The sequence below is a fragment of the Notamacropus eugenii genome, chromosome 1 (genome assembly GCF_028372415.1).
Source record: "Notamacropus eugenii isolate mMacEug1 chromosome 1, mMacEug1.pri_v2, whole genome shotgun sequence".
Classification (NCBI taxonomy): Eukaryota; Metazoa; Chordata; class Mammalia; order Diprotodontia; family Macropodidae; genus Notamacropus; species Notamacropus eugenii.
The window spans coordinates 454,574,024-454,590,359 of NC_092872.1; the positions used below are offsets into that span (position 1 = coordinate 454,574,024).

At 39.5% G+C, this 16,336-nt stretch overlaps 2 protein-coding genes across 16 annotated transcripts in view; one reads left to right on the top strand and one right to left on the bottom strand.

The window, feature by feature from the left end:
* Nucleotides 1–27: 27 nt before the first annotated feature.
* On the bottom strand, nt 28–13,263 carry FAAP24 (FA core complex associated protein 24). Of its 9 annotated transcripts, XM_072632054.1 has the most exons (6): nt 12,987–13,194; nt 12,478–12,547; nt 5,984–6,130; nt 5,747–5,886; nt 4,999–5,151; nt 28–808 (listed from the first exon to the last, which is right to left on the bottom strand). In XM_072632054.1, exons 3-6 carry the CDS (start codon nt 6,090–6,092, stop codon nt 560–562), a joined length of 651 nt encoding a protein of 216 aa, XP_072488155.1. In that variant the 5' UTR covers nt 6,093–6,130; nt 12,478–12,547; nt 12,987–13,194; the 3' UTR covers nt 28–559. The 9 variants fall into 9 exon arrangements, with proteins under 9 accessions (XP_072488155.1, XP_072488154.1, XP_072488158.1 ...); XM_072632053.1 differs by lacking the exon at nt 12,478–12,547 and having other exon boundaries at nt 12,987–13,263; XM_072632057.1 differs by lacking the exon at nt 12,478–12,547 and having other exon boundaries at nt 5,747–5,796; nt 12,987–13,190.
* A 113-nt stretch (nt 13,264–13,376) lies between these two features.
* CEP89 (centrosomal protein 89) overlaps nt 13,377–16,336 on the top strand; it is a 167,814-nt gene continuing 164,854 nt past the window's right edge. For 6 of the 7 annotated variants that reach the window (XR_011972134.1, XR_011972135.1, XM_072632049.1 and 3 more), the window contains exon 1: nt 13,377–13,570. Coding sequence is in view for 5 of the 7 variants with exons in the window: in XM_072632049.1 (XP_072488150.1) it covers nt 13,535–13,570 (36 nt within the window). In the remaining 2 variants the exon portion in view is untranslated. The remainder of the gene's footprint in view (nt 13,571–16,336) is intronic. The other variant, XM_072632048.1, reaches the window with a different exon arrangement.

A 16,336-nucleotide genomic window follows, 5' to 3' on the forward strand; every position in this document is an offset into this window, starting at 1 on the left:
GTTTAACCTGGACCAAAATACTTGTGGTTTTAAGGCACCAAAAGCTTTATTTAAGTTGTAGTCCTTTAATCCTCGTTTACAATTTATCACCAGAAGACTACCATGTAATACTTTAGACATCTGTGATAGCATATAACATTTCACTGACATCATCTGAAATGTCTGAGGAAGTCTGAAAAGGTTGATGTTACAGTCAAGGGCATGTCATTATTTATGAGTTTCCTTTAAATAACTTTTAAAAATTGAAACTGGTACAAATATTTCTAAAGAATAAGATACTTTGCATTTAAGTTTTGATCATCTTAATCACAAAAAAACCATCATTAGAAAGTTGGTCAAGGAACAGCAGTGTCTGGTCTGCTAGATTTAAGACCTATGGGCAAGAGATAGCTGATTAAAACATAAGTATAGAGAGTATGTTCCCAAATTGACCTTTCCTTTCAATACTTGATACAAGATGAAAAAGTAAATTGCTTTATTTCACTTCCTTGGTAAAGAAAATCACAATCTGGTGATTCTGGAGGACAAAAACACTATTTTAGTATTAGTATTATGTCTGTCACCTTGTCTGGGTAAAGAATGTATGCATTTTTTCTGCTAGCGTATGTCCAACTACTTGCTCAAGTTCTTGGATAGATGCATTGCACAGTTTTTGGATACTTGCAAACTCCTGCAACAGAAGAAGGGCTGTCACTTTTCCAACTCCTGGTATCTGCTGTACAGTTTGAAGTACGGATGATTCAGAGAGCTGACAGCTTTTCTTCCTAAGAAAAGGATTTCTATTGCGCTCTTTGGTTTGTTCATGGACCTAAGATTGAAGACAACAAAGGAATTTGAGTTCATTTCACTCGAAACTTAATTTTCCAATTAAGTTCTAATTTAAAATTAGTAAAAGTTTTCCTGGATACACCTTGATTCACCTGTGCCTCGTGGCCACTTTCCCCTCCATTCTCTGACACCATTCTCTCATGGTCCTTTTACTGGTTTTTCTTAAATACAGCTTTTCCCCAAAGACTGTCTTTGGCTCCCTCTGCTCTATTCATGTCTCCCTTGATGATTTCACCTGCTCCTACAGTCAAGTGTTACCTCCACACCACTGATTCCTAACTATATCTCTAGGTCCTCTCTCTCTCCTTTGAACTTTAGTCCCACATCTCTAATTAGTATGTTGGGCATCTCTAACTAGATGTTTCCCTAGTACTTCAAACTCATCATGTCCAGAAATGAACTTCCCCTCTCACCCCACCAAACTTATAATTTTCCATCAACCTCTGTATTAATTAGGTTTGAAATCTCAGTCAGTTGCTAAGTCTTTTTGATTCTATCTCCATAATATCTCTGGCATTCATTCCCTTTTCTCTACTCCCACTGCTACTACCCTGGGAAGGTTCCCTATTCTTCTTGCCTGGACTGTGACAATATCCTTCTACCCTTCCTCTAGTGTTAATATTTTCTTATGCCATAGGTATAACCAAATCATTCAGAAATCTTCTAAACAATTTCAACCCCTCATTCTGGACCTTGAAGCCTTTCACAATTTGATAGGTTACTACCTTTTTAGAGTTTCACTCAAACTAAAACTGTTTCTTAAACTTAGCATGCATGTCCCATGAAGCCTCTGTGAATTAAGAGGCTCTTTACAGTCCTCTTCCTTTAAAACCTGACTGAGGGACTATAGCCTTCCCTGTTCATTCCACCCTCTCCCCCCAAATATCCAAATAGGAAATGTTTCCTCCACCTCAAATTTCCCTAAACCACTTTGGGTCTTTACCGTGGGTACCCATTGTACTCTACCTTGTATTATACTTATCTGTCATATTTTCCTTGACCGAAGCTGTGGCCTCAAAGCCACACACACAACCCTCTGGATCCTCCAATGCAGCCCTTTGGCTGAATTCAAACAGTCAAAGGGCCATACTTGAGGACCTAGAGCACCACATGTGGCCTCAAGACTGCAGGTCCCCCATCCCTAGGCGAGGGAATGTCTTTATCTTATTTGTTTATAACTAGGACCTAGCAAACTAACTTGCATGTAGTAGATACTTAGGAAATATTTGCTGAAACTAATGTAATTTTGTAATCTTTAAGAAAAAAATGCTATTGGGGGATGGAGCCAAGATGGTGGAGTAGAAGCAGGGACCTGCTACAGCTCTTCCCCCAAACCTCTCAAAAAACCTGTAAAAAATGACTTTAAACAAATTCAAGGGGAATAGAAGTCACAAAATGACAGACTGAAGCAAATTTCCAGCCCAAGACAATCTGGAAGATCGATAGGAAGGGTCTATTGCACTGGGATGGGAGTAGAGAACAGTTTGGTGTGGGCCATGCCAGTAAGGACAGAGTGAAGCAGGCCTTACGGGATGAATCATTGATGGCTGCTGTGGTTTCCAGACTTCTCAACCCAGAAATGCTAAAGACAGCTTCAAAGGTCAGTGGGAAGGGTCTTTCACCTAACTGAAAGGGGAGCATGGTCCAGCCTTAGCCCCAGCTCCAGTCTCAACCCTGGCCCCAGTCCCAGGGTGGCAGCAGCCACTGCTGAAGTGGAGGCTGCTTCTGGAGCCCTCCACATAACAAAGGGCTCAAAAGCCAAGTAACTGCCTGGGAAAATGAGCATTCTTGTTGAAAAGACCAGAGTTGAATAGAAAATTTGACTTTCAAATACAGGAATCAAGAGAAGCATAAAAAGGTAAACAGGAAAGAGAAATCCTAAGGGCACTTATTAAAGTTGAACTGTTCACATTACTACATGGAAAGATGATATTTTTAACTCATGAGACCTTTCTCTTACTCAGTGTTAGGATAGTTGGAGGGAGTGTGTGTGTATGTGTGGAGGGGGGGGGGAGGGGGGGAGGGAGAGAGGGAGAGAGGGAGAGAGAGAGAGAGAGAGAGAGAGAGAGAGAGAGAGAGAGAGAGAGAGAGGCGCATATAGAAGGCACAGAGTAAAGTGAATACTAAGGGATGATACCTGAAAAAGAAAATTAAGTGTTGAGAGGAATGTACTAGGAGAAAGGGAGAGGTAGAATGTAGTAAACCATCTCATCCCACATAAAAGAGGCAAGAAAGCTCTTACAATGGAGGGGAAGAAGGAGAAGGTGAGAGGGAATAAATGAACCTTCCTTTCAATGAATTTGGCTTCAGGAGGGAATAACATATACACTCAATTGGGTATAGAACTATATCTTACCCTACAGGAAAGCAGGTGGGGAGGGGATAAGAGAAGTGAAGGGACAGCAGAATTGGGGGGAGTGGTAATTGGAAGCAAACACTTTGTTAGAGGAACAGGTCAAAGGAGAGAATAGAATAAATGGAGGGTGAGACAGGATAGAGGGAAATATAGTCTTTCACAACCTGACTGTTAGGGAAGTGTTTTCCATGACTCCACAGGTATAATCTATAGCGAATTGCTTGCCTTCTCAATGGGAGGGGGGGGAGGGGAAGGGAGAGAATGTGGAACTCAAAAGCTTTAAAAATGAATGTTAAAATTGTTTTTACGTGCTACTAGGAAATAAGACATATAGGCAATGGAGTATAGAAATCTATCTTACCCTACAGGAAAATGGAAGGGAAGGGGATAAGAGAGGGGGTGGGGGGGAGTGATAGAAGGGACGGTAGATTGGAGGAAAGGGTAATCAGAATACATGCCGTCCTGGGGTGAGGGAAGGGGGGTACATGGAGAGAAAATATGAAATTCAAAATTTTGTGGAAGTGAATGTTGAGAACTGAAAATAAATTTTTAAAAATGCTTTCATTTTAATAAGAACTTTTTTATGTTGTTAGAATCATCAATATGTTAGTTTGAAAAGATTAGTCTATTTACTCATTCAAGTAAAATTTAGTTTCATGCTAACATTAGTCAAAGTGAATCTGAACTTCCTTTACAAAAAATGCTTCACATAGTACTTGTGACCCAACATGGTATGCAAGTACTATTTATTATAAAAGGAGAATTCTCCCCTCTGTATAATGACACCTGAGTCTGGGAATTATCATGACAATAAAATTAATTAAGGCAGAATGACAAAAATATTATCTTGCTATGATACCCTACAGCCTTCTGGTAACTTTCTTTGAAAACCTGAGGACCTCAAATTTAGTTATTTTCCCAGTACAGAGCATACCTCTGGTGGGTTTGTTCACAATGGTGACTTGGTGTCACCTTAGGGTGGCTTTCTCTTCCTAGGAAGAATCAAAGCTCTTTAGACGACAGAAGAGGACAACAGAGCTAGTGAGACTGAGGATGTTGATACATGGGGGACAAGAGGTTTATAAGTTGTTCAAACCTACTTGAAAGCATCAGAGTATGGCAAAAAGAAATTTTTTTGAAAAATACTGCAAACTTCTACAGGGCAGAAATGTATGTATATACGCACACACACACACACACACACATATATATATACATATATATATCAGGATATATGCATATAGTCAAATACACATATGGATATATGCATATGCTCAATTATAAATTTTTACAAATCAACTGTAACAAATAATAAAGTATTATTATAATCAATCACAAATTACAACTCAATATGACATTAATATGACATCAACATGTCATATTAATGACAATAAATAAAATCATATGACAAATACACATGCTATAAAACTGGTATTCTACCCAGTAAGTATACAGAACAGTTATTTCATTGGCAGAAGAGCCAAATATTTCTAGATATATAAAGAGTTAACTGACAACTAAATTTCAGGGTGGGGAAATTATATATTAAAGTTGGTCATTCACTTGTATTTAAGGTTGAAAAATATGTCAAGTTCAGTTTATTGAAGGAAATTCTGACCATAGATCCCCCAAATAGAGCTTTTATTTATATACTTTATTTATATAATTCATGAAAAAATGTCAAGTGCGTTTTCGATGTTGTTCACTAGGTCAAAGTAAAGGTGGATGTTGTAATGAAGGGACCTCTCAGGTCTTAAAACAATTTTTTTTTTTTACAAAGTTAGAAATGCTCATCAGAGTGCTTGTGTACTTACCAGTTGGATAATAAGTTGAGATGCTTCCATTTGGCTGGACACTGGAAGTAATGCCATTCCAAGTTCCAGCACAACAAATTTCTGCACTGCTGTAAAGTACTGTTCACTCATTTGTGTTTTTTCAACTATTACAATTCCTTGAAGATTATTGGCCTTCAATAAAGAAAAATAACTGACATAATGAAGATACCTTTATTATACAATAAAATTGTTTTATAACAACTTTTAAAAGTCTAAGAAAGATCTTATTATCCAATTGGAATTGCAGGGGAATGAAGCAGTAGGACATATATTTGGAATGTTTAGCAATTTTAGGGAATCTAAAATTATTAACAAGTTCTACAAATAAATTATCACTTTCCCATTTCAAGAGGCTCTACTGATGCTTTGCTCATTTTTCTCACTTAGGATATACTCACCCCTAATGTTTGTCTGCTTCAATCCCCCTTAGTTTTCAAGACTTATGCCTTTCAATTTTCACAGTATTTTGGTGATACTTTTTTTATACACTTATATTCTAACTTGTATTACATTTGGCTAGATGTCCATCCTCCTAGGACATTACTAGACTGTAAATACCTCAACAGCAGGAATGATATTTTTAGTCTATATTTGTTTATAGAACATACACCCACATATATATATACATATATATATATATATATATATATATATATATATATATATACACACACACACACGGTGCAGGAACAAGTCAATTCTCATTTTTCATTTGCTTAGTACTTACATTTCTAAGGCGAACAATTCTCTTTTTATAGCCATTTCCTGCCACCAGATCTGCTTCAGTAATATAAAGAATACAGAATCTATTAGAAAGGTGAAAATCCACTAGTGTCAGGTCTTCCTCAAAGACGAGCTTAATCTTTCCTTAAAATAGACAAGAGTATGAGTTCTATATCATCATAAATTAAAATACACAGGAATAAACTTGGAACTAAGCAGAAAAAAATGTTTACATACTAACCTTGCATTCCTTGGGCTAACTGAGACCCTCGCCATTTCTCACATGCGACAACATGTCCAAAAGGAACATGTATAAGGCCTGTACTAGAAAATGTGGCTTCTTTCTCCATCAACGATGTTGTAATTATATAGTGATGGTGTTGGTTTACTAAAACAAATGCAAAATTGTATTCATTTGGCTATCTAATCATTGGTTTCACATTTAAAGCTTTAACATTTTTTAAAAAAATATATTTTTACTGATATTAGCTTTTATATCACCTGAATTTTTCCTGGCATTCCTCTCCCTTTCCCTATCCTCTTTAACAATGAATGTTTTTTAGAAAGAAAAAATAGAAAATACAACCAAAAAAATCTGATGATATATGCAATATTCCACATCTGTGGACCAGCCACCTCTGTCTTCTCATATCTCCTCTGGGATCAAGATTGTCATTTGTTTGAATGGATGTGGAACAACTGAGACATTAATGCAGTGTTGGTGGAATTGTGAACTGATCCAACCATTCTAGACAGCAATCTGGAACTATGCCTAAAGGGCCACCCTTTAACCCAGCTATACCACTACTAGGTCTGTATCCCAAAGAGACAAAAAAAAAAAGAAAAGGACCTGTAGGAACAAAAAATATTTATAGCAGTTCTTTGTGGTGGCAAAGAAGTGGAAGCTGAGGGGATGCTCATCAGTTGGGAAATGGCTGAACAAGTTGTGGTAGATGACTGTGATAGAATCCTATTGTGCTATAAGAAATGATGAGCAGGTTGCTTTCAGAAAACTGGAAAGATTTAACATGAACTGATACAAAGTGAAGTGAGCAGAACCAGGAAAACATTATACAAAGGAACAGCAATACTGTATGACTATCAACTGTGAATGACTTAGCTATTCTTCCTAAGAATGATCCAAGACAATTCTGAAGGACTTAAGATGAAAAATGCTAACCACCTCCAGAGAAAGAACTGATAAAGTCTGAATGTAGATTTGAAGCATACTTAAAACTAAACTAAACTTTATTTTTCTTGCTCTTGGTCTGTTTTCTTTTGCAACATGGCTAATATAGAAATATGTTTTATATGACTGCATGTGTATAATCTATATCAATTGCTTGCCTTCTTAATGAGGGGTGAGTGGAAGGAGGGAGAATTAGGAACTCAAAAAATTTTAAAAAATGAATGTTAAAAACTTCTTTGTTGTCGTTTTGAAAAATTCATTTTTTATTATTCCGTGGTGGCTGTTTTTTCCACTTGCTTACATTGTCGTCATTATGTATATTGTTTACCAGATTTTCTTACTACCTATCTGAACTCTTTGCAGTCTCTTCTACTGGATCTTCCTCCAAATCACACCATCTAACAGTAGATATCCCTCAGGGTTCTGTCCTGGCCCTTTTCTCCCTCTATACTATTTCATTTGGTGATCTCATTTGGTGATCTCATCAGCTCTCATGGATTTAATTATCATCTCTACACAAATGATTCTCAAATCTATTTATCCAGTCCTAACCTCATGGCTAACCTCCAATATCACATCTTCAACTGCCTTTCAGATATCTTGAACCAGGATAGCTAGAGTCTGGAGTCAGGAAGATCTGAGTTCAACTCTGGCCTGAGACACTTACTTACTAGCCATGTGACCATGGACAAGTCACTTAATCCCATTTGCCTCAGTTCCTCATCAGTAAAATGAACTGGAGAAGGAAATGGCAAAACCATTTCAGTATCTTTGCCAAGAGAATCCCAAATGGGGCACAGAGACAGATACAGCTGAAACACTCAACAACAACAGCCATCTAAAAACTAAACATGTTCAAAACAATACATTATCTTTCCCCCTAAACCCTCCCTGTACCCCATTATCTAACTTACTACTTTAGAAAGCAAAACCATCCTTATTCTCAATCTAGAAGTCATCTTGGATTTCTCACTCTTTGAAACTGCCCCGTTTTCCCTACCCTCCCATCTCCAACTATTGCCAAGGCCTTTTGATTTCGCCTTTGCAACATCTCTCAAATATACGCCCTCCTCTTCTTGGCACTGACACTGCTCATCACCTCACACCTGGATTAATCTAACAGCCTACTGGTGGATCTCTCTGCCCTAAACCTCTCCCCAGTCCACTCCATCCTTTGTTCAGCCACCAAAATGATTGTCCTAAAATGCAGGTCTGATCGTGTCCCTGTTGTCCCCCCGCCCTCCTCGAACACCAGTGGCTTCCTATTACCTCCAGAATCAAATAAATTTGTTTGGCATTCAAAATCTTTCATAACCTTCCTGTGTGAAGCGATACCCCAACCCAGTCTTTTTAAACCTCATTTTTCACCATATACTTTTCAATCCAATGACCCTGGCCTCCTGCTTGTTCCATAAATAGCTTTGAACTTTGAGCTCTGGACATTTTCTCTGGCTCTCCCTTATGTCCAGAATACTGTCCTTCCTTCACTCTTAACTACTGACACCCCTAGTTTCCTTTAAGTTCCAACTAAAATCCTGTCTTATACAGAAATCTTTTCCTAACCCCTCTTAATTCCAGTGTCTTCCCTCTGTTAATTTCCCATTCATCCTGAATATAGCTTGTTTGCACATACTTGTTTGCTTTTTGAGCCTCCTTGAAGGCATATACTATCTTTTGCTTTTTTTTTATCCTCAGCACTGAGCACAGTGCCTGGCACATAGTAGGCACTTAATGTGTACTGACTGACTGGTTCTGCTTAACTTCACTTTATCTTGGCTCAGATAAGTTGTTCCCCATACTTCTCCGTATTGATCATTTCTTACAAAACAGTAACATTCTGTTGTGCTCATATACCAGTTTTTAGTCATTCCCCATTTCGTGGTTATCTACTTTGTTTCCAATTCTTTGCTAACACAAAATGTGCTGCTATAAATATTACAGTGTACATGGTACCTTTCCTTTTGTCATTGACCTCCTTGGGTTATATCTCTAGGTCAAAGGGTATGAGCATTTTAGTCACTTTATTTGCCTAATTCCAAACTGCTTTCCAGAGTGGTTGTAATATAGCTCCACCAGCAATGCATGGATGCCTGTCTTTCCACATTATCCCTGTAGTAGACTATTGCCACATTTTGTCCTCTTTGCCAATTTATTTGGTATGTTTTGGTTACTAATTTTCTTTATTAGTGATTCAGAACATTCTTTTATATGGCAATTAATGATTTGCAATTCTCTGAGAAGTATTCATATTCTTTAGTCATTTATCTATTGGGAACTGGCTTTTCATCTCATATTTGTTAGTTGTCCATATATCTATGACACCAAATCCTTTTTGGAGATATCTAATTCTGAAAAATTTTATGTAATCAAAATTATGTTATTTTATCCTTTGTAGTTATCACTATTTTTTATTTAGTTAAGAACTGATCTATACAATAGCTGTGAAAGGAGTTATGATAAATAAAAGGATAATATCTGTAAAGTGCTCAGCATAATGTTTAGCACCTAATAGGTGCTTAATAAATGCTTATTCCATGATTTACTGAATTTTAAATTTTTATGGTATTCTCTTTTAATTTTTCAAAGTACTAAAACTTAATTGATATTTTTTGACAAAACAGACACTTTCTAAACACCTACAGGTCCTCCCTTGCCCAGCCAAAGATGGTTAAAGCTACCCAACAGTGAGTGATTTTGATCAGTAGTATATGTATCAATTCCTACTTTTGTATTTTGCCAACTGCTACCAGAAAATGGTGTTTTAACTGTAAAAACTTGGTACAATATAGTTCACTGTCCCTGCTTTGAGTTTGGTTGACTTTTGGTGCTATCTTTATTTACGCTACTGTAGTAACTATGTATATTATTCTTTTGATTTCTTTACTCCTTATTATTTCATACATAGTTGTGGTTTTTGAAAGTTTAAATTTCAATGATGTTTTTTTCATGCCCCTGTGTTTCCAGCTGGTTGGCATCATATGCACTTTTGTTTTCTATTGTAATAAGTTGCTGTTTGATAATTCAATAGATTTTGTTTGGAGGATTCTTATTATTTTATCTTATTTGTTATTCATAAATATAGTCTGGCATGATGGCTAGAGAGTTGGCTTTGGAGTCAGGAAGATCTGGGTTCAAGTCCTACTCTATATCTTAAGCTGTCTGACCTGAGCAAAAACCTTAACCCTTTTGTGCTTTAGGTAACTCTCTTAGACAAAACCGCAAAGCAGTTTGCTTTGGTAAAAGGAATTCTTCACAGGCCGTTTCAAAAAAAAAAAAAAAGAATTGAGACAAAATTCTTCACTGGCTATCATGTTTATTAATTCTTCCCCATTTTTTTTGTAGGTCTTAGTTCTTGCTTAATTTCCCATATAATAATAGTTTACTTTTTTCAAGCTCTTAATTTGATGCTGTGATTTTTAGAATATTGCCAGTTCCTGCTTAATTTACTTAAGAGTGACACTTATCCACCAAAGATATCTATCAAGAACTTTGCAGGTTCTCAGATTGGTTTTCTGCCAATTTCATTGTTCTCAGTATGTTAAACTATAATGGAATGCTGACTTATTTTCTTTCTGCCCCTTCACAGGACAATGACCCTTTCAAACATTTTTATAATCTGATTTCTTTATGTATGACATTTTAAAACTTGTGTTTTTTAAACCTCTCCCCAGAGAAAGGCATAAGATATTCCTGAATGGTCACATTTTCAAAACAAAACTCCATATTCCTCAATAAAGTCTGTACTTTAGCAACTGAATCCTTTCTTCCTGGACACTGTCATTTCCCAAGCCAGCCTTCTCTCTCCAGAGTTCAGTTTTATAACATCTCTCCTTAAAGTAGGAAGACTTCATTAACTTTGCCTTCTTACTCCCACCTATTTTATATGCTTCCTGTGTAATGGATCCTTTCCCATGGGGTATGGCTTTTTTAGAGGCACCACTTCCACAGTCTCTTAACCTTACCTCACAGATTCTTAAAAGACATTTAGACTTTGAAGGATTCTGTAAGCATGGATATTATTGTATCTCATTTTGCTCCCACAGATATTATTGGAAGATGGTACAAGCCCCAGGCTGTGGGGAGCTTGTGATAAGCTTGTATATCCTGTTTTTGCAAGGACAGTTGTCTAATACATCCTGGCTTCTGGGGAAATAGAAAGGTTGGGACAGTGAAAATGGCTGGGACCCAAGGAGTCATGCTCTGGTCACAAGAGTCTTCACTACTGTACCTGCGTAATTAACCTCATGTATATTAACTTACCCACCTTAAGGTGGAGCTTTCTGCCATTTTCTGATCATGGGACATATGACGGGAGAGGGGGAAATACACTAAGGATGGAATGTAGTGGGAGTATAAGGAAGAATGCAACCTTGAGGAATCCGGACTAATCCTGACTCTGATGGGAGGGGTACTATTACATGAACAGTATTTAAGCCTACTCTTGCTTCCGTACGGGGTGTGTGTGTTCTTTGGAGCAACATACCTGTTTTCTTCCAGAAGTGAAATAAACATCTCCTCTGCCCCCTCTATTTCTGAGTTCTTTCCATGAGAATGTGTGTAATCAAGTGGATCATCCTGAGGGCTCAAAACCAGGGAAGCAGTGGGCCTTCAGCAGCATGCCTGGGCTTAGTCCCTGACTTTGCCTGGGAAGTCCCACAATACTTAGAGATTATCTAGTCTAACTCCCTCATTTTACAAATGAGGAAACTAAGACCCATATAGGTTAAATAATTTGCATATGGTCACATACTAAGTCAATGGCAGAAGCAAGGACATGAACCCAGATCCTGACTCCTAGGCCAAGGTCTGATAAGGATTTATCAATTTTTCCCATAGTGTTCCAGAATCTTGAAGTCTAAAGGAATCTTAATAGTCATTGAATTTAATGCTTTGCTGAGCTAGACTCCTGTTCTGTAACATCCCAAGTAGTTGTGTAGCCTTTGTATGTAGGCCTTTAGTGATTGCAAATCCTACTACTATGTCTTGGGTCAGTTCATTATATGGTCGGACAACTCTAATTTTTACTCTAAAATTTTTTCTTCTATAGAGACCAAATATATCTGTCTTCCTTCACTAGCTGTCTCCGATAGAGACTTGGCGAATAAGGGGCACGTATTAATGCTTGATTTTAATAAAAGACTGTTGGGAATCAAAAAGAATTAGAGCAGTCCTTCCTCCATATGAAAGAGCTGTCAAAAACAGCTAAAGGGCATTAAGAAACAGATCTCAAAAGAACCATTTCAATCTACTAACAACTGTAGGAAAGGCCCCCTCAGATCAATAACAGAAATGCAATAAAAAAACTGATGTTTCTTCTCACACCCAGCAAACTGGCAAAGATGACAAAACATGGGAATGGTGAACACCACTACTGGTGGAACTGGTGATCTGATCCAACTGCTAGGCACCTATCCCAAGGTCAGAGAGAGGCACTAGATACACCGAATGGTCGCAGCATTTTTTCTTTTTGCAGTGGCAAAGAAATGGAAATCCAGTAGATGCCCATTCACTGGGGAACACAAGTCAATGAAACGGATTACTGAAACCATATTCGAAGACTTATGTGAACGATGCAGGGCAGAGTATGCAGAACCAGGAAAATGGTATTCACGATGACTACAAAAATATAAATGGAGAGAAAAATATTAAAAAAAAAAATGAGGGGAAAAACTCAACCCAAACTTGCACGCAATGTAGTGGCACTGGCTAAGTCTGGAGGAAAGATGAAAAAGTGTGCCTCCCTCCTTTCCTTGGGGTACCATATGTTTACACCTACAGACAAGGATTGTGTTAAACTGCTTTCCTCTCTGCTCTTTTTAAAAAGTTACCAACAAAAATAGGATAACTGAAAAAAGCAAAGAGCTGTCACGACTCAGTGGGCCTACGAGCGTCTATCATGCCCCAGTACACGTGGAGTGAAGGGCAAAGGACGGTCCTTACACAACCCAGCTTCCCACCCTGAGGGTTCGGGGTCCGCGCACCTCAGTTTCCCCTTCCTCCCGCCCGGGTGCAGGGGGAGGGGGAGGAGAACCACATGGATCGCAGGGACCCTTACCTCGGTGAAAGAGGCTAAATAACTGGCTCAGGTAAGAGCCTCTCGTCCCGCAATGGTCGGTCAGGTGCGACCCCACCTGTTCGGCCGCCTCCGCCCTCAGAGTCCCAGCAGGACTCGCGAAACCCGACAGGAAAGATCCCTCCGGGCCCAACGGGTCCCCGCTCACTTTCCTTCTTGTCCCGCCTTCCTTCCTGCAGAACGCCCAGTCGGGGGAAGACGGACGTCAGCACTGACCAATAGGAAGCCGACGCGGAGGGTCTGTAGTCCCAGTGGGCGTCGAGCGCATTCGAACGAGCCCCTCCGGTTGCCAAGGGCCAGGCGGCATGGCAATGAGCGCGCCATTGATTGGTCGGCGGGAAAGCGGGAGCCAATCCCGAGAGCTCTTGGTGCGGGCTCCGTAGGCGAAGGGGAAGCGTCCGGGGTTCCGCTAGCCCTGGTCCTAAGCAGCTGGTTAAACGCCTTGGGCTGGGCGGAAGAACTCGTGGCTTCGGGGGAGGGAGTGATCGTTAACAATCCTAGCCCAGCCCTCCTCCTCCCCCGGCACGAAAATGCCTCTGGGGCTGAAAGACCGAAGGAGCCAGTTTGTGAGTAGAGGCTCAGGCGTGGGGGCCCCTGGGGGTCAGGAGGTACAGGCCGCGGTTGGAGTCGGGAGTCCCCACCCCCGTCTGTCTTCCCTCCTCATCTCCCCCTGCCCTTGTGACCCCCCCATTCCCTGTCCCTTCTCCTGCTCCCCCTCCCTCCCCTCCTTGTCCCTTCCCACTCCCTCTTTATCTCCCTTCCTCCTCCCTTATCTTCCCCTTTCCTCCCCGTCTTCTCCTCCCCTCCTTTCCCCTTCTCATTTTCCCTCCCTCCTCTTCTCTCGTCCTCCCCTTCGGGGCCCTCCTCCTCCTCCTCCTCCTCCTCCTCCTCCTCCTCCTCCTCCTCCTCCTCCTCCTCCTCCTCCTCCTCCTCCTCTCTCCTTTCTTAGCCTCCCTTCTCCTCTTCTTATTCTCCGTTTCTCTCTCCCTCAGCTCTCATTCCTATCGTCCCCTCCTCTCTTTCCCTTTTTATCTTCCCCTCTCTCTCTTCCTTCGTACCCTCCCCCACCCCTCTCCACTATCTCTCATCTTTTTTCTTCTCCCCTTCCCCTCCTTCCTTTCTCCCCTCCCTTTTCTCATCTTCCTTCTCTCCTCCCCTTCTCTCTCTCCTTTCCCTTCTCTTCTTTTCCCTCCCCTTCCTTTCTCCTCTTAGTTCAGACATTCAAAGTCTACTGGGAGTTGTTCAGCCATAGACCATTAGCACACCAGGCCTTCTGTACTCCACTCTCTTCCTCAAGTCTGCCCCAAGTTCGTGTTGCTTGTTTACATGGCACTGTCTAAGCCTCTCATCCCCCTCCTGTCCCCTTTTCCTTTTGCCTTCGATCTTTCCCAACATCAGTGTCTTTTCCAATGAGTCACATCTTCTCATTATGTGGCCAAAGTATTTATGCTTCAACTTTCAGTATTTAACCCTCCAGTGATTAGCCTCAATTAATTTTTTAAAGTATTGACTGCTTGATCTTCTTGCTGTCCAAGAGGACTCTTAAAATGCTTCCCCAGCACAATTCAAAAGCATCTGTTCTTTAGTCCTCAGCTTTCTTTTTAGTTCAGTTCTCACAGCTACACATTGCTACTGGAAAAACTTTGACTATGCGGACCTAATTGTTAGTGAGGTGATGTTTCTGCTTTTTAATATACTGACCAGATTTGTCATACCTTTGCTTCCAAGGAGCAAGCATCTTTTTAAAAAATTTTCTCAATTAATGTAAAAAAAAATTAACATTCTTTTTAAAAATTTTGAGTTTCTGCTTCTCTCTTTCTCCCCCTTTCTCCCTCTACCCTCCCACTTCATTGAGAAGCCAACCAATTTGATATAGCTTATATATGTGCATTCATGCAAAACATATTTCCATGTTAGTCATGTTGTGAAAAAACATAACCAAAAAACCCCAGGAAAAATAAAAATTTAAAAAAGGGTATACTTCAGTCTGCATTCCGTCTCCATCAGTTCCTTCTCTGCAGAGCATTTTTCATTATAAGTTCTTCAGAATTTTCTTGAATCATTGTATTTCTGAGAATAGCTAAGTCATTCACAGTTGATCATCTTACAGTATTGCTGTTACTGTGTACAGTGTTCTCCTGGTTCTGCTCATTTCACTTTACATCAGTTAGCAGGTTTTTCTGAGAGCATCCTGCTCACCATTTCTTATTGCACAATACTGTTCCATCATAATTATCTACCACAACTTGTTTAGCCATTTTCCTATTGAAGGGCACGTCCTCAGTTTCCATATCTTTGTCACTATTGAAAGAGCTGCTATAAATACTTTTGTTCACATAGGTCCTTTTATTTTTTGTTTTTTATCTCTTTGGGATATAGACCTACTAGTGGTATTCCTGGGTGAAAGGGTATGTATACATTGTTTAATAGCCCTTTAAGCATAGTTTCATATTACTCTACAGAGTGGCTGAATCAGTATACAACTCTACCAATAGTGCATTAATGTCTCAATTTTCCCACATCCTTTCCAGTATTTGTTATTTTCCTTTTTTTTGTCATGTTAACCAGTCTGATAGATATGAGGTGGTACCTCAGAGTACCTCTAATTTGCATTTCTCTAAACAGTAGTGATGTAGAGCATTTTTCATATAACTGTAGATAGCTTTAATTTCTTTCTCTGAAAGCACTCTGTTCATGCATATCCTTTGACCATTTATCAATTTGAGAATGATTTGTATTTTATCAAATTTGACCCATTTTTCTATATATTTGAGAAATGAGATCTTTATCAGAGAAACCGGCTGTAAAAATTTTTTTCACAGTAACGATTACCACCTATATATTTCCTTCTATCCTATTTTTGCCGTGTTTATCCTACTCTGTCTCTCTCCTTTCACCTTGTCCATTCTTAAGTCTTTTGCTTCTGACTTTTACCTCTCCCAGTCTGCCCTCCCTACTATCAGCCCTACCACCCCTTTCTTTTATCTCCTTCCCCTCCTACTTTTCCTGTAGGATAAGATAGATTTCAACACCCAATTGAGTGTATATATCCTTCCCTCTTTGAACCAGTTCCAATGAGAGTTCATTGTAATGTACACTAGTAAGGTTCATGTGCTACCCTCCCCATTTCCCCCTTCTTTCCCTCAGTTGTAAAATCTCTTGGGCCTCCATTACATTAGATAACTTACTCTGTTCTAACTCTCCCTTCCCCTTTCTCCCAGCAAATTCTTCTTTCTTGCCCCTTTATTTTTTTTAGATAATCATCCCATCATATTCAGCTGATACCTGTGCTCTCTCTATATTCTCCTTCTAACTGCCTTAATAATGAGGAG

Coding starts and splice junctions, on each gene's coding strand:
- FAAP24 (XM_072632052.1), bottom strand. CDS start 12,282: ATGTTTTGTCATCTTTGCCAGTTTGCTGGGT. Junction 6,131..12,251: donor TCTTTGCCAGTTTGCTGGGT/GTGAGAAGAAAC, acceptor CATTTGTTTTAG/TAAACCAACACCATCACTAT. Junction 5,887..5,983: donor GTTAGCCCAAGGAATGCAAG/GTTAGTATGTAA, acceptor GTCTATTTTAAG/GAAAGATTAAGCTCGTCTTT.